Genomic DNA, 18,385 nt, shown 5'->3' on the forward strand with positions numbered 1-18,385 from the left:
TGTTCTTTGCCTTTTCTTGATTCTTGGAAGGTGTGTTCCCCTTTCAGACGTAAAGCTTGACTTTAGTTTTGAGAGAAAGAGAGAGAGAGAGATGAAGAAACATGAATGGGTGATTGAATTAGGAGATGCCTTTATAAGTCTCACCTACCTAATGGGTCGTGCCTTAATTATTATTATGATTTTTTTAGGTCTCAATTCTATATGTTCTTTTGGACCAAATTAGCTGAGTTTTTATTTATTTTTAGGTATTCATCGTTGTCTTTCCAAATTTTTAGTATTTATATAACAAAGAGGATTATACAATTATTGGTGACTATTACATCTTTCCAGATTGAAATTTTATTAACAACACGTTGGGTTATCCAGGTTGTATATATTAGAAGCTAGCTACATACGTTTTGTATTTTGTGAATAACATTAATTTCTGTTTCTAATATATTTATCGCAATATCTATTCAACAATTATAACATATCAGCTCAAATAAGCTTAATTAAGAGAAGATGGTGTTTCTCACCAAAAAAAAAAGAAAGAGAAGATGGTGTTTACATTTGGTCCGTCAGGTGCGTGGCTCTCTAGGTATTGTCAAGTATGTAAACAATTGTTCCATAAAACAATATTTAATGAGTTAATTGTAGTAATTGCTGACAAAAAAAAAATGGTCTTTACATATGTGTATATTGTTAATGTTGTACAAACTAATCGTGCCAATTTATCCATTTTAACATTGGTCGAGTGCCCGAGCCACTAAGAATAAAGAACAACAATCGAACTCTTCTTTGTCCTATTGAATTTTCTCCATAAACGATGAAAAAGCTGGCCACAAGATTCGAAAACACTAATTTTTTTATCTAAATTTTTTTTAGCTAGAAATTATTGTTTTTCTATAATAAAATCGCCACATTAATATATATTCTGAAATCTGTTTCGACTTTCGATTAACTATGTCTATTTTTGTATTTGGTTTTGCTTCAAATTGTATTGTAAACGAAGTTTTTGACTTTTTAATGTTTGTCTCGGTTGCGTTTTTGTAAAAATAATTCTGACTAATTTACGAAATTTTAAAAAATATATATCTATTTCCTGTTAAACAAACTCTGTTTACCAAAATTTTAGTTTTGTCAAGAAGATATAAAAATAATATTAATTCATATACATAAATATGTGAAGTTTATACATTAAAAAGGAAAAAAATAAACTTAACTTGTTATTCGTCAAACTCATGTGGGAAAAAGGTTTCAGTTTCTCATGCAGCAAAGAGTTTAATTGTGGTCCAATTATTTTATGATTATTGACTATTGTTGCAGATTTTTTTTTGTACTGTAATGAAAAAAAAATTAATTTAATTGATTTATATCATGCATGTTCAATAGAGATGGGCTTCTCGAATCGAATTATTGTTATTTTTCCTACGTGATTAACGAACGTAATTGTCAAACTAATGGTGGCTATATAGTATATATATACCTCCAAAAATCCAATTTTTAATATTTATTTTTTTGAAGATAACATAACACACTCCATATTTACATTATAATAGCTTAACGTACTCTGTTTTGTTTCTTGTGCTATAATGCGACCAAATAATAATTTTTTATTTCCGTTTAATAAGACATTCATATTTGTCAATGTGCTCGTGTCTATTTTTTTTTTTATATATAAATTATAAACAGCTTTTGAGCCGGCAAAGACTAGTTTTATGTTGGCTTCTTTACCGAAGTTTGTGTTTACTTAGATCCTAACTAAATCTATCGGCATTGAACTTTTTCATATTTCCAAGAATTTATATCGATTAGCTTAAACTAGTTAATTGAAAAGTATAATGCAATATGATATGAATATATCGTGTTAAATTACCAGCTTTGATATAATGCAGTATTGAATTTTTTATACATAAGAAAAAAAAATTACATAAATTATAACACGAATCGAACATATGATTTTCAAAATATCTATGTTTTCGGTAATTTAAAAATCTATATCATTAGAGTAATTAACTCAATGTTAATTCTTTATATATTTATTTTTAAATGCTAAATTTTATAACTTTTAAATTATTCTTACTTACAATAAATATTACAGCTATTTTTTTTTTAATTTCTAAATTTATTATTACTTAAAACATTATATTTTTTATAGTCTTTCAAATAAGGTATTTAATCTAAAATTTTATTTGAATATAAATGATAAAAGTTTTTCTAGTCGGTCGAGATAAATGAGTTTGGACCTATCAATCAAAGTGATTATGTGAAACATGAGCATAATCACTCTGACTTTGGTATTTACCTAACACACTTTACCTAAATATACAGTGATTAATTCATGACTGCTTGCTATTTGCCAAGTTTGGACTCTTAGCTACATAATTTTCACCAAAAAGAACATACATTTGCATATAATCCAAGCATTGTTCTCGTGTTTGCTATTCGACAAGAACATAAAATAAATTAGAATATTTCTGTTTAAATTAACATAAACACAAATGCGTGTACATTAGAGTTTCGTGGTTGATGGTCAAGAATAATTAATCAAGAGTAAATGCAAGTTGAGTTTTATTATTTTATCAAGTAAACTCCAAAAATGTCAATGTCTTAACGGTTGTCCCGACATACAATTTTGACTTTTGGTATTTGCACACTTCACCTATACATATACACATGTAACATGTTTGGTTGATTACATATTTGTTTCTTAATATTAGTATGTTCTAAAAATGTTTTACCTTTAATAAAACATGTAATTTGGACGTTTTCTAAACGATATGATATTTAGATGTTTTAATATATACGCAATATGGAACAAGGTAGGAACGTAGCAAATATGTATTAAATGTGATTTTTTTCTAGGGCTTTAAAACATGTCATGGACAACTGTTATTGGCTATTAAGTTCTCAAAATTTTAATAAAATCTAGTGTTAATTATTAGTTTAATGATTTTTAAAATATCATTGATAAAGTTTATTTATTAACAAAAGTTTCTTAGGTTATAATGCTATTCATGTATAGATTCTTTTCATTATTACTTAATACTTATATAACGCAACCTTTATTAAGTAGTGGTTTTGATAACTTTTAGAAGATTTTGATAATTTTTGGTGATTAGAGAAGTTTTTATGATTTTTTATTTAATAAAACTCTCTACAAGATTACAACGTAACTACACATAAAACCATGAGATTTTGATTTGTAATTTGAAGTAAGAAAATCCAAAAAAAAAAAAACACACCATGAAATCACTTAAAAATCCACTGCATAAATATTTCCAACAACAGTAGATTTAAATGTATATTTTCAGATCACTAACCAATTACAATAGATGTTTTGAAAATTTTTTGATTAATAACATATAACTTGTCATTTTAGATAAATAATTCTAAATTCTTGAGAGAATTAAACTCTTTTTATATCAACAACTCCACATATCTACTATATATAATGGAAATTTGAAAACAAAAACAGAAAAATGTAAGTTTACTAATTTTATGAAATAAGGAAATTCAAAACTTGTATGAACAATATGTAATCTTCTGCTACAACTAGAATTAGCTATATATATTTACAAATGGCAGATTCTATAAAGACATAAAAAACCATGAAATTATCACATATAGTTCTTATATGCATGGTCATATTGTCCATGTTAGCTCTACATGAGTGTACGTTTTGTGTTTCATTCTCATATATATGTATGAATGTATCTCTTTTATTTTCTTGATCATCATAGTTCTGTTTTGATGTTTCAAATAAATGTGTAGGTGGGAGGATACATCTTGAAGAGATAGAAAGATCGGTGCTCAAGGTTGCATTGTGTACTAAAACAGTCTTGTATAATCAAGATAGTTGGTGCTGCTTTGGGCCTAACCCACAGCAAAAAGTTTGTTGGGTAGCCAAAGATTATCCAAATGCTAAAGAAATATGCCTCCACAAATGTCCATTTTAAGATTTAAACCCTTTTGTAATAATAATAATAGTATATATGTATGTTGATTTCTTATTAAGACTTTATATTTTTTACTCATGCAAACCTAATCTCTTCAAACACAAAATTGAACTTCTTCTTTCACCAAGGCTACTCTACTCCTCCGTTCAATCTTCAGAAGGGAGTAACCATATCTCCCATCAGTAAAGTTAATACGATTAAAACAATGACGACGACGAAAACAACGAATATGTCATTGTCTATAGACTTGAACTTCTTCTTTCATTTCTCTACTTTTACCCTTTCTCCATCTTCGCAATTAATCTACTCCAAGACGACGAAAACAACGAATCTGTCATCGTCTATATCCATATCTCACTTGTATTAACAACATAAAAGTTACATTCTATTCTGTCATCAAGATCTATATCATAAAAATCCTTCTAATTCCAATGACACCTATTAAATCCTAAGTTAATCCTCCATGTGTTTCTCTCTGATTATGTAAACCCCTGTTAACGACTGTTAAGTCACGGTTTTGAACTTATTGACAATTCAAATATAAGATTTTCTTAGCCAAATATAATTAGATGAGGTATTTTTTGTCTAAAAAAAATTGGAGTATTAAATATCCAAAGAAAAATTAGATAGGTTATTTTTAGTTTCTCTCTGTAAAACTTAAACTCCGTTTAAAAATTCTAAATATGTAACGTCTCTTAGATCACATGTTTGAAACGCCGTTTAGTCTTTTCTTAATTTATGTGAAATGTGTCAAAATGACACTTTTTGTCAAACAGAGGGAGTATATATAAGTGTTGTGCATTTCATGGTATGAACTGGGAAGATAGTGAACTTCATGTTATGGTCACAATAGTAATCTGCATTGTGTTCCCCCGAGGCAAAGAAGTATATTTATGGATTACTCACAATTATCCAAAAAATTAAAGTGAGACGGATGCGGTCTAACTATATTTACTTTGTGAATTTGGCGAGATGGATTGGTGCAGGTCAAAAACGAATATAATCCCTTACAAAATGGATCGCGGATTAATTAGACTCGCATGACTGATCTAGGTCTAAAGAGAAAAAAATGTAGTTTAGGTTCGAAATTGTACTATTCTGGACTAAAATATCAATTTAACCCTACACGAAGATAAACTAGTTAAATTTAATACCATGATGCAAGAAAATCTAGAAAAAAACATATAACTTGGTGACTAGAGAAGTATTTATGATTTCCATATTTTATGAGACCACTTAAAATCCATTGCTTAAATATTTCCAATAACAATAGATTGTGGATTTATATTTTCAAATCACTAACCAATAATAATATATGTGTTTTAAGAAACATAAATGTATTTGTTCATTAATAACATATAACTTGTCATTTTAAGATAAATAATTCTATATTCTTGATTGAATGAACCCTTTTTTCTATCAACAAATCCACATATATACTATATATAATAGAAATTTGAAAGAAAAATGGAAATTAATTAATTTTATGAAATATGGAAATTTAGAAATTGTATAAACAATAAATAAAAATGGATGATCTTTTATTACAAGTAGATTTGGCTACATATATAATTACAAATGACAGATTTTATTTTATAAAATAGATAATCTTCTAGAAATATGATAAGATGATCTTCTAGAGAAGTTTTTATGATTTGCATATTTCATGAAACCACTTTAAATTCACTGCTTAAATGTTTCCAATAACAATAGATTTTGAATGTATATTTTCAAATCACCAACCAATAACAATATATTTATTTTAAGATAACATATATATATATATATATATATATATAGCATTTATGTATTTTCATTAATAACATATAAACTTGTCATTTTAAGGTAAATAATTCTAAACTCTTGATTGAATGAACCTCTTTTTATATCAACAAATCCACATATATACTATATATAATATAAATTTGAAAAACAAAAACAGAAAAATGGAAATTAATTGATATTATGAAATATGGAATTTAGAAATTGTATAAACAATAAATAAAAATGGATGATCTTCTATTACTAGAAGATTTGGCTATATATATAATTACAAATGACAGATTTTGAGCCATCCAAAACCATGAAATCATCACATATATATAGCTCTAATATGCATAGTCCTATTCTTCATCTTAGCTCTACATGAGTGTACGTTTTGTCTTTCATTCTCATATATAGGTACTTATATATATATTAAACGTTTTTGTTCAAAATAAAAATAAATATATATATATATATATATATATATATATATATATATATATTAAACGTTTCTCTTTTTCTTTTTTAATCATCATAGTTTTGGTTTTATATTTCACATAACTGTGTAAGAGGGAGGATACATCTTGGAGAGACAGAGATATCAGTGTTCAATGTTGATAAACCATTGTGTAAACCAAAATCAACTCAAACTGTTTTCAGACAGTTTTTTCATACCCAACCTATAATACTATACATTTACCAAGCTAAACCAACTTAAAATAAAAATTTTAACCTAATTTTTACAAAATTAGATGATTTCAATATTTATTAGAACAATGTTAATTAACCGTTTGACAGCGATGATGAGAGCGACACGGTGGCTATGACGAAGCATCTGGGGTAAGCAAAACGACGTGGTTTTACCAATCTTAGATCCCATTTTGTTTAATACACATAGCAAAAGAACCCTAATTTTTGATGTCGTTTTACAAATGGAAACTCGACTCTTTCACTAAGCAAAGAATCCTAGTTTTCATTTTTTTCCAATTCTAAACGACGTTATTTTGCTATGTGTGACTTAACAAACTCGAAGATTGGAAAAATGTCGTTTTTGTCACCCCAGATGTTCCTTCATAGTCTCCATGTCGTTTGAGTACTCATCACTGTTAAACGTTTATTTAATAATATTTCAGGAGATGTTAAAATCAGCTAACTTCATAAAATTCAGGTTGAAAAATTAAAACTTTAGTTGATTTAAGTACGTAAATGCATGGTATCATAGGTTGGGTATAAAAAAGCTGCCTGAAAATAAATTGAGTTCATTTTGAATCATTTTCCCCTAAAATCAGCGTGTATAATCGGGATATTTTGGTGATGCTTTGGACCTAACCCACAACAAAAAAATTGTTGGATAGCCAAATATTATTCAAAAGCTAAAGAAATATACCTAAAATATGTCCACTTAAGATATAAACCCTTTTATTTTAGTATAATAATGTACATGTATTTTGCTTTCTTAACTGAGAAAAATTACGGAAAATTACCCTTTTTGTTATTGGACGGTTAATACGTTATTTTTTTGTTGAAACAAAATATTTCATTTAATATATTGACGGCGGTTAGATCACATTAACAGCGGTTACAAATTCTGTAATGCCCATTAACGGCAATTAGATCACATGTTCGAATTCACCAACATTTTAAATGACCAAATTTATTCAAATCAGGAACTTTCTTTCAATAAGAAAAAATTTCCATATTAATCTTCGAGAAAATATATATGGGGTATTATTCGGATTTTTGTCTCTTTCTTAAATTCAAACTTTCATAAGCATTATTATCAAAAATTAAAAATTAAATCTAACTCTATAATGGAAAATTTATCTCTACTGTATAATGAAGTAAAAATAAAATCTCAATCAATCTCTTATCCCAAACAAAATAATTGAATCCCTTAAAGCAACAGAAAAAAAAAACTAATCAAAAAACCCTAAATCATATGTAAGTGTTGTCCACTTCATGTTACTTAGGAAGTGTGAGGAACTGGGAAGACAGTGAACTTCATGTTATGGTTACAGCAATAATCTCCATCATGCTCCCCGGAGGCAAAGAAGTAAGGCTGTATCTTCGTAAGTGTGAAGTTGAAACTTTCTTGCGATCCTTTCTTCGACGTTGAACCAATCTTTTTCGCGTTTTCGATATCGCAATTCATGTAACTCCATGGATCTTGGAACAAGTACACATTATTCCTACGCTTGGCAGATTTGCTATACTTGAAAACTGTCCAAATATTAGAAGAAAAAATCACCAAATTACTTAGGTTATAAAACAATTATACTTAAAAATTTCATTAAATTAGAGTTATTCAATACTATAACGTTACCAAAGTGAAGTTACGTACCAAGAACATCATTGATGTAGAAAGGAGCATTATCGGAAGCCCACTGTTTGTAATCTAACCCTTTTGTCCATCCGTCTGATCCTCCAACTACGATCTTTCTTGGTCCTTCATTGTCCACATCCGAACCCGAACCCGAACCGGAACTGTTTGAGTTGTTGTTGTCTGAATCCCAACTCCAACTCCAACCTGACTTAGGACTCCAGTTCCAACTCCAACTTGAACCGTCAGGGTTGGTACCTGAACCTGAACCTGAACCCGAGCCAGAGCCACTTGACCTATCAGATCCCCAGCCCCAACCCCAACCCCAACCAGAGCCATCAGAGTTTGAACCTGAACCTGAACCTGAACTTGAGCCTGAGTTGTCTGAGCCGGATCCCCAACCAGAGCCATCAGAGTTCGAACCAGAACCTGAACCTGAGCCTGAGTTATCTGAGCCGGATCCCCAACCAGGGAACCAGCCCCAACCCCAACCAGAGCCATCAGAGTTTGAACCTGAACCTGAACCTGAGCTTGAGTTGTCTGAGCCGGATCCTGAGTTGTCTGAGCCGGATCCTGAGTTGTCTGAGCCGGATCCTGAGTTGTCTGAGCCGGATCCCCATCCCCAACCAGGGAACGAGCCCCAACTCCAACCAGGACCTGAGCTAGAGCTACTTGACCCATCAGATCCCCAGCCCCAACCCGACCCGTTACTCCAACTCCAACTCCACGCCTCTGCGCCAGATGAGGAGAGACATGCAATGGCCACGACCAGTATAAGCAGCTTCTTTTGTGAACCAGAGAGAGCCATCTTTTTCTTACGTGCTTTGTTTTAGTATTTGTTGTGTATAGGTTGTGAGAAACGTATTTATAGAGAAGGATATAACTTAAGAAGTATATTCCTACTTGATCTATGAACAGAATATTTAATTAACAACGGTTTTCAAATTTATATATCTTAATTGTTTTGATAATTATAAGAACTATATTTTTTCAGATAAATATATAAAACTAGGATAGATTATTATTTCTTATAATTCTACAAACTGAATAGGAACCTATATAAATATCCCAAAATATATCCCAAATAGTTCTGTTTTTTGGACCAAGTTTTCGGGTAGTCGGATTTTTGGGTTTTCAAAAACTTAAACAAACAAAAAATTGTGTTGGGTTAGGTCGGATTTCGAGTCGGATTTTGTTTTGGGTTTCTCCGGTTTAGTCTTGGATTTTTCCAGGTTAAAATCCGAAATAGGTTAAGATAAATTAAACTCTAGTTAAACCGGTTTCATTTCAGTATAGATTGGCATAACTTTTGGTTTTTTCTTTTTTTAATATCAAACTATATAAAAAAAAGTAATCAGTTGTGGGTCAAATCGGTTACAAAACATAAATCTCAATCTCTCCGAATTAAACCGAATTCCATATCGGATTGAACCAAAGCCCGAAAAAACCGGGTCGGGTCGGCAGCTCCTAGTATGGTCATAGTCGCAGGCCAGTTGCAGTAATAAAAACCAAAATGGCTGATAAAAAGAAAAGAGATCGAATACAATGTGTCTTCGACAGATGAAAAAAGTGTGGCTGGAGAACTATTTCTTTGATTCTAAAGACTAAAACTCATTTTGCACCATAAAGATTAAAAAGGTACAAAATAAGCGTTGTGTAAAGTTGTAAACTGTGCAAAAGAGAGATACCAAAAAAACTTAACTAATCTTTCATTGCATTTTCCTCTTCTTCTTAGGATGCAGTTGCGGGTTCTTGCTCTCATCTAAACTATTCTGCGGTTGCGGATTCTCATTCTCATCTAAACTTTGCAGATTCCCATTCTCATCTAAACTTTCCAGCTTCCTCTTTTTCGAATGAAGATTCGCTTCCGAATCTAAACTTTGCCGCGTCTTCTTTTCTAAACTCCTCTGCACCTTCCGATCCTTCTTCTCATCTGTAAGTTGCTGGAGTTGAAGTTGCTTTACGATACGACTCAACGGAGAAGATTTCAGAGTTCTTATCATGTGGGAGGCTGCGTTGTTTTCAGCTACCTTCTTACGTTTTCTTAAGAAACCGTTGACGCGTAAGGTACCTTCTTCGGTTGATGTCTCAACCTCAACTGTATAAACATATCCCTTGGAAAAGCTCTGAAAACTGAAAAGATTTGAACAAAGTAACAAACAAAATGGTTTTTAAAGTTAATATAGCGCGTTGAGGCACACACAGTAAAGACAATTATATTGTTCTCTCTACCCTTAGATTGTAAGATCACTAGACAAGACATAAAATGACATGTCTCAATATATACCTGAAAACCGGGTTTGGCCACTTTCTGTCTTTGCAAATCCCGATCAACTTCTCTTTTGCGTCTTCATATTCAATGTAATCATTCATTACCATTTCAACAGGCATAGTTTCTGACAACGTCTTTAACGCCGCCTTAGCAGCGCTCATCTTTGCGATATTTGAACACTTATTAGGGTACCCACATGCTATAAATTTATCATCAAGATATACCTCGCCAATCGTGGATCGGTTGCCAGTTTTACGATACCTGAACTCGACTCGCTTGCCGTGCTTATATCCGAAACAAAATAGCGTAAGCATAATATCAGGTTGCTGCTGCCGCATATCATCAAGTGTAGGTATTGGCTCGAAAAGAACCCTTAATATCTGCAAATTTCATTTATTTTTTTTTAAATTGAGATTCATATAACATAGGATTTCAAAAACAAAATCTGAGTGAGAACGCAACACACCTCCCAGAATCTTTTAACATCAAGATTCACATCAATATAAACAGCTCCAGCTATAGAATATACAATGTCAACGAGTAATCTTGGGGATTTCACCAATTTATATGGATCTGGATCATCTTCTTTGCCCATCAACTCTATGAACTTGATTATTTTCTAAGAGATGACACCAAAAATATTGAGTATATCATAAGAAGATATGTTCTCTATCCAGTGAAAATTCAAAGAAATGAAATGATTACCTCTCGTTGCTCGGGAACATTGCCTATAAGGAATCGGTAGATGCCTTGTTTGACGACAAGACGAGAGAGTCTATCAAGAGATATATTTGCCGTTCGCAAATGTTCCAACTCATTAGGTTCAAGCTTAGGGTACGTGATGTACATGTGTTTTGTGAAGACGAGAGAAAGAGCAGGCTCGCCAGCGAAGATAAGCCGCTGACGTAAAAGTGAATTAGAACTTTTATACTGTAGCGCTTCTCTCAGAAGATTCTTGTTCGTGAAACTGTAATTTAAGATCTTCTCCATAGCTTCCACTGCATCTTTACTTTCACACATTTGCAGTTTACGTATGACAGGAGAAGCCACAGCTTCCACTGCATCTTTACTTTCATACATTTGCGGACTACATATGACAGGAGAAACCACAGCTTGCACTGCATCTTCACTTTCATAGATTTGCGGATTAAGTATGACAGGAGAAGCCACAGCTTCCACTGCATCTTTACTTTCATACATTTGCAGATTACTTATGACAGGAGAAGCCACTGCTTCCTCTGCATCTTTACTTTCATATATTTGCAGATTACTTATGACACGACAAGATTCCAAGGCTCTTATCATGTAGTAGGCTGCGGAGTTTTCTGCTTGCTTTTTCTTGAATCCTCTATCTCCCTTCATGTGAAAGGTACTTTCTACAGTTGGGATCTCAATCTTAGTTGAACAAACAAATCTACGCTTATTTTTCCGCCCTGGTTGATCCTTAAAACTTAAAAGAGACAAACACAGTAACAAACATGTTTTAAGTTAATATGGCACGAATATGCTTACTGAGGCACACAAAAGTTTTTCAAAAGCACAGCCAAACTCACATTGATATTACGAGTACAGTTTCTTAGAGCATACAAGTGTGACTTGTCTACCCTAAATTGTAAGAGTTTAACCATAGATTAGCAAACATGTTCTCCTTCTTTAAGATTATAAGAGCCTAGACTACTCATAGATATTAATTTGGCTTTGGTTCATGATCCTTGTTAAACAGTAATTAGTACTTAGACAAGAAAAATCCTTGATAAAGTAAAGATAAATGTAGGGACAAGATATACCTGAAGATCGGCTTGGGCCACTTATTGTCGGCGCAAATCTTAGACAACTTCAAGCTCATACCTTTAGGTATATCCTCATCAACAGCCCGTTTTATTGTCATTTCATAGGTTAAAGGGTTCGTAAAGGTAGTGGACGAAGAAGATGATCCAATTTGTATCTGGAGCTGTTTAGTAGAGAAAATCTCAGACAACTTCCCTTTCGCAACTTCAGGTTCAACATTAGGACTAACTTCATCAATAACAATTTGCTCTTGTGTCTTTTCATCGGTTAAAAGATTCTTGGAGGCAGTGGGCAAAGAAGATGATTTGGTCTGTGATGGAAGCTTTTCAGCAGAACAAACCTTAAACGACTCAACATGAGGACTATCTTCATCAAAAACAACTTTTTCTTGTGTCTTTTCATCGGTTAAAAGGTGCTTGGAGGTAGTGGGCAACGACGATGATTTGGTCTGTGATCGAAGCTTTTCAGCAGAGCAAACCTTAAACGACTCCCCTTTCACATCTTCATGTTCAACATGTGGACTAACCTCATCAACATCCATTTTTGTTGGTCTAACTTCATAGGTTAAAGGCTTCTCAGAGGCAGTTTGCAAAGAAGATGATTCCGTCTTCTTTTCCATGGCGCAAATCTCAAACAACTTCCGTTTCACATCTTCAAGTTCAACATTTAGACTATCCTCATCCATAACTGTTTCATCTGGTATCACAGGGTTTTCAGAGGTGGTAAGCAAAGAGGACGATCCACTCTGTAACCGAAGCTTTTCAGTGGAACAAATCTCAAACAACTTCTTTCTCGCATCTTCGATTTCAACTTTCAGACTCTTCTCATCAACAGTCTTTTTAATGGGCCAAGCTGACAGATTATATAATGCAATTTTAGCAGCGCTCTGCTTTGCACTCTCTATACTATTAGCAATCCCACTACTCACAAATTTATTACCAACATAGACCTCACAAACATTTCGATTCTCCTGATCCGTTGAAGACACAAACTTGATTGGTTTGCCGATTTTATCAACCAAATGAGAAAGTCTAAGAAATAATCTTTCTTGAGGTGGCTCCCCTAAACAATCCAGTGTATATATTGGCTCCACAAGTCCCCTGAAGATCTACAAAAAAGTTTCTTCATTTTGTATTCAAGAGTCGTATAACATAGAACAAAGACAAGAACACATACCTCCCAAAATCTTTGCATATCAAAATCCACATCAATGAATATAGCTCCAGCTATTGACTCTATAAGATCAGCGAGAATCTTCGGAGCTCTCACCGCTCCACCATACGGAAGTGGTTCATCTTCTTTACTCACCACTTCTACGAACTCTTCAATCTTTAAGACCATCACACCAAAACCAACCAAAACCAAACAGCTTCTTGGTAAGAACATGTTCTTAATACATTCAACATCAAACAAAAACAAAGCCACCACTACTGATAAAAAATTCAAATGACACCAAAACCAAACAGCTTCTTGGTAAGAAGCTCTTCTCAAATCATTCAACATCAAACAAAAACAAAGCCACCACTACTGATAAAAAATTCAAATGACACCAAAACCAAACAGCTTCTTGGTAAGAACATCTTCTCAAATCATTCAACATCAAACAAAAACAAAGCCACCACTACTAATTGAATTCAAATGACACCAAAACCAAACAACTTCTTGGTAAGAACATGTTCTCAAACCATTTAACATCCAACAAAAACAGAGCCACCACTACTGATAACAAATTTCAAATGACACCAAAACCAAACAGCTTCAAATGTAAGTGATTGATATTTTTTGAAATACCTGTGCCTCTGTCTTAGGATCATAATCCTCAAAGACAAGACATTGGTGGAGTTTGTGCTTAACGGCAACACGAGCGAAGGTCTCATTACTCGCACTCGCAGATCGTATCTTGTGAAGCTCCTTAGGTGAGATTTTGACATCAGGATAAGTGAGGATGGTGTAATTAGTGAAGGCAAGCCCAACGACTGAATCGCCGAGGAACTCAAGCCGTTCGAATAAAGCAGGTGATTCCATATTACTACATGATGTTAGTGTTATAGCTTCCTTGAGAAGATTCTTGTCTTTAAAACTGTAGTTCAAAATCTTCTCCACGGTTTCTACAGGTTCCATCTCCGGCCAAAGCTTAAGGCGGCGTCGATGATCGGAAGATTATTAGGTCAGTAACACACACAGCGTGTTCGGTGTTTTTTGGTTTCATTACAAACCAACCATAGTCATTTGTATTATCCGGTTTGGTTTTGGTTTAAATTAAATCAAACTCAAACATAACATTATTGAACCAAAACCAAAACCAAAACCAAATCGGATTATAATTATAGTCTTAGCTAAATTCTGTAAATCCTCATATTTGGGTTTAATGATGCAATTTAATCAAGTAATAATAAAATTTTAACAATAATTATCACATTAGTATTACTCCTACAAAATTCTACATTTGTAGCTTTTATGAGACATTATTAGTCCTAGGCAATATAACTGAACCTAAAGTATCAAACCGAAACCGAACGGAAAAAAAAGAAAAACCGGACCAAAACAAACGTAATAACCGATTGGATAGTAAATTTCAGAACCTAAAAACACCAGAACCAAGAACCGAAGGGATACCCGAAATACTCAACACTTAGCTGTATTTTTAAAATATCAATTATATTTATACTTGATATTACTCAATAACCAAAAATTTCAATTATAAATCCATAAATATATCAAAAAAATAATATTGATTGGATATATATCAAATACTTTTAGACTAATGTAACTAAAATATTTAAATTAACCAATATATTTAAATTAGGCATAATTTAGAAAATTTAATCATTTTAAAATAAGAGAAAATTATATGGGTTGTCATGAACAGTGACCAAAGTTGTGTGGAGTGCCACATTTTAATTGGACTTCTCCCTGTTGCCACATGGCCTATGAAGAAGACTGTTTTGCCCTTCTCCAGCTATTAGTACACAACTTCCCACTTTCACATCTTTTTCTCTCTCTTGTGAAAAGAACAAGATTTGTCTGATGGATAAAAAGTTGACATTTTTCAATTTTTTTGTTAGACAAATAATTCAGCCACCATCTACCTCATAATCGATCCCTTTCCCTAGCCTAAGAGTAAACATTTGATGGACAAGATCCATCCATCATGATGTCCATTAATAGTTATATCCTTTATACTAATTTGTCCTTTATGTATGTTTGTCCTCAGTATCAGATTCTCTACTAAACTCATCCTTGGACTCAAAGCCATGTCAAAAAAATGTCTATCGAACTTCGTCAAATTAATGAAAATGTCCATCGTCCACAACACTTCCCATCACACTTCCCAAATCTTAATCGATAAGTTTTCTTCTATAATATTTTTTCGATGGACCAAATTCAATAGACTAAAATATGTATTATTTTCGATGGACCAGATTCAATAGACTATATAATGTCCACTAGATCTAGCGAAAATGATGGACAACACATATGTCCGGTCCATTTCTGCATATTCGAATTCTCGATTAATCCATCTTAGATTTAGATTTTAGCTTTTGCTTTATTTTATAATAAGCCATTAATTTAAACTAATATACACTAGATATTTGCATTCTCCTTTGACATTTAATGCTCTTTACATGTCAGAAAAAGCTGTGCCAAAACCACTCAATTAGGCGGGGGTAGTTTCGTCCATTTGCTCCATGCTTTTTCACTAGATGTGGCACTCTCCAGAAGACTTACACTAAAATGGCAGTTCCAATTTTTTTGTTAGTCAAACTGGCACGATAGATAATAATCCCTTAAAATAACAATCACTATTTCAGATAGAGGAATTCCTCAAAATACCATCATTTTGGTTTTTTTCCAAAAATACCACTAATATCAAATTATTGTTCAATGGTATGAAATTTTAAATCTTTGGTTTGGGTTGATTATTTTGCAATTTAGGGTATAGTATTTAGGGGATAGGCTTTAATGTTTAGAATTTAGATTAAAATTTAAAGTTTAATTTTAGTCTTTTGGTATTTTTGCCCTAAAAAAAAAATATTGGTATTTTAGAGAATGTCCCAATCTAAAAAAACTGAATAGATCCTAAACTTCTCCACCGAAATACTCAGAACAGAATAGATATACATGTTATGTACCGATACTCGAACTCGTAGGACTAGACATTACCATCATAATTTGAAGATAAGACTACGGCATAACTAGAAGTTGTTTAGTTTTAGCCTTGCGTCGTTTGTCTAATGTCTATAGTACTTAAAACCAATGAAGATCAATTAGTTACTTAGTTAAACATACCAATAAAAAAAAAAAACATACCAAGAAAACCATTTCGTGTTAGTTTCAGATTGTTTCATGACAATTTTTAGTGTTCTTTCTCCAAATCTGACTTTAAATTATTTGGCTTCGTTCTCAGGCTTCCATAGTTTTTGAAAGGGTGGGCATTTAAACCGAACTTCAACCAATCCAAACCAAACCCAATCTTACACTCAAACCATTTGGTTGTGTTTCTTCTCAACCCAAATAGTTCGGTTCAGTTCGGTTTAAAACTGAACCAAACCAAAAACCCAATGTGTTAATTAATTAATAATATTATTGATATCGATACTATTGTAAACAACTAAATATGTAATCCAACATTCTTTCAGAATTTCATTTTTATTTTCTACTATTGTTAGGCACTTGATTTAAAATATTTTTTAAGATTTTTATTTATTGGTTTACTTGAATTATTATTGAGTTTACAATTTGTTGATTACTTAATTTTTTTTTTTTAACCAAATAAAACTGAACCAAATCGAACCAAAACGAAATGAACACAAACATGCCCAAACACAAACCAAGCTAACTGTGAGGATGAGAACTTGATGAACAAGGTTTATCAACTACACAAGTGCTACACAAAGGCAAACAAGATGGTAACTAGAGTTAAAGTAAATTAACTCTGGTTGGATATGGCTTTTGGGACCACAAGGTGTCTTTGCAGTTGCTATCCAAGAAGGATCGTTTGTCCATTTGTGGATCCAGCAGAAACATTAGGTCTAAGGAGTGTCTCTTTATAAGCACTAACCTAAGGCACATAAAGTGTGTCGCAGCCAAGCGGCCAGAAGAGGAGTGTGTGAGAAAGCCACAATGTGAGAGATGTAAGCAAGTATGAGAGATAGGCATTAAAGGTGTAAGCTTTGGTGTTTCTCTTGAGAGTGAAAAACAGAGGAGATACAGAGAAGAGAGCTCAAGTGTGAGTCTCTTTCTCAGAGGGATTCTCTCTTGTATTTTGTAACTTGCTTGTTCTAGTGGATTCCGAGGAGAGTCTCGGCCCAGACGTAGCTATCCCTTTGTGGAAGTGAACTGGGTAAACAAACTTCTTTGTGTGCTCCTCTTCTCTTTCCTTTTGCTCTGTTTCTATCTTCTTCTTCTCAGTTATATGTTTTGCTCTGTTAAAAGATCTTGGTTTCTTGACAAGTCAGAGAAAGCTTGAGGCTTTGATGGTTCTTAAAACCTAACAAAGTGGTATCAGAGCACAGGTTAGTGCTGAAAGACTCAAGCTTTATAAGGAAGATGCAAGTTTTGTCTAGAAGGTCTCACCTTTAGAAGCAATCAACAATGGCTTCTGGAAAAACGCAGCTCTAGTGTAACGATGGGTTTTGGAGATGACTTCTCAAAGAAGACGGTGTGTCTTGTCCATCTAGAAGACCTAGATCTGCTTGAAGCGTTGAGAGAAGTAGATGGAGGAATATAGAGATTTCTGTTGAAATCTGTAGAAATCTCGGATTTAGGCAGAGGAAGTTTGTCACGAGCTCTAGTGGTGTTTTGAGATTGAAGACAAGGACGTCGGGAGTATCTCACCGGTAAAGGCTGAGATTCCGACGGAGTGGCTCGAGATTCAGACATAGTCGTGAAAGAGTTGACGACGAAGCTATGTGTAGAACGAGCCGGAGAAGGCGAAGCTTCGAGTTTTTTTCACTATCGTGGAAGAGACGCGGTGAGAGTGAATTGCGAAGGTGTGGTGACCATAACGTCACCGGATAACATCAGACTGTTGGCCGTGAAATCGTGTTACGGTGGCCGACGGTGAAGAGAAGAGAAGATTGGCACGACAAACTCTTTTCTTATATTGGACCAAGATGGGCCTTTTCCCTCATTAATGAAATTTTAGTGGGCCTGAAGTTTTCTTAATGCCCAAAAGTTAACAAAATTAAGAGAAACAGTCACGTTTCTCTTGTTGCTTCTCTTGATGAAGCGATTGAGGTTGAAGCTCAAAGAGACAGTCAACGATGAGAGAAGCTAGCTTTGCCGAAGCTGTAGAGACTC

General features: G+C 33.1%; 2 protein-coding genes across 3 annotated transcripts; both read right to left on the minus strand.

Moving 5' to 3' along the window:
• Positions 1–7,635: 7,635 nt before the first annotated feature.
• On the minus strand, positions 7,636–8,830 carry LOC111831731 (keratin, type II cytoskeletal 2 epidermal). The gene is made up of 3 exons (XM_023786983.1): positions 8,680–8,830; positions 8,044–8,451; positions 7,636–7,922 (listed from the first exon to the last, which is right to left on the minus strand). The coding sequence occupies exons 1-3, from the start codon at positions 8,828–8,830 to the stop codon at positions 7,669–7,671; spliced, it is 813 nt and encodes a 270-aa protein (XP_023642751.1). The 3' UTR covers positions 7,636–7,668.
• Positions 8,831–9,521: 691 nt separating this feature from the next.
• LOC17891753 (ribonuclease 3-like protein 3) lies at positions 9,522–14,242 on the minus strand. Of its 2 annotated transcripts, XM_006296814.2 has the most exons (7): positions 13,874–14,242; positions 13,259–13,411; positions 12,082–13,190; positions 11,000–11,744; positions 10,761–10,913; positions 10,310–10,674; positions 9,522–10,155 (listed from the first exon to the last, which is right to left on the minus strand). In XM_006296814.2, exons 1-7 carry the CDS (start codon positions 14,201–14,203, stop codon positions 9,732–9,734), a joined length of 3,279 nt encoding a protein of 1,092 aa, XP_006296876.1. In that variant the 5' UTR covers positions 14,204–14,242; the 3' UTR covers positions 9,522–9,731. The 2 variants fall into 2 exon arrangements, with proteins under 2 accessions (XP_006296876.1, XP_023642626.1); XM_023786858.1 differs by lacking the exon at positions 13,874–14,242 and having other exon boundaries at positions 12,082–13,182; positions 13,259–13,391.
• Between the last annotated feature and the right edge of the window lie 4,143 nt (positions 14,243–18,385).

Source organism: Capsella rubella, unplaced genomic scaffold, assembly GCF_000375325.1.
Source record: "Capsella rubella cultivar Monte Gargano unplaced genomic scaffold, Caprub1_0 scaffold_3, whole genome shotgun sequence".
Classification (NCBI taxonomy): Eukaryota; Viridiplantae; Streptophyta; class Magnoliopsida; order Brassicales; family Brassicaceae; genus Capsella; species Capsella rubella.

Coding starts and splice junctions, on each gene's coding strand:
- LOC111831731 (XM_023786983.1), bottom strand. CDS start 8,830: ATGGCTCTCTCTGGTTCACAAAAGAAGCTGCTTATACTGGTCGTGGCC. Junction 8,452..8,679: donor GTCAAGTAGCTCTAGCTCAG/GTCCTGGTTGGA, acceptor GCTCAGGTTCAG/GTTCTGGTTCGAACTCTGAT. Junction 7,923..8,043: donor CTACATCAATGATGTTCTTG/GTACGTAACTTC, acceptor ATATTTGGACAG/TTTTCAAGTATAGCAAATCT.
- LOC17891753 (XM_006296814.2), bottom strand. CDS start 14,203: ATGGAACCTGTAGAAACCGTGGAGAAGATTTTGAACTACAGTTTTAAA. Junction 13,412..13,873: donor ATCCTAAGACAGAGGCACAG/GTATTTCAAAAA, acceptor ATGGTCTTAAAG/ATTGAAGAGTTCGTAGAAGT. Junction 13,191..13,258: donor ATATGCAAAGATTTTGGGAG/GTATGTGTTCTT, acceptor ACTTTTTTGTAG/ATCTTCAGGGGACTTGTGGA.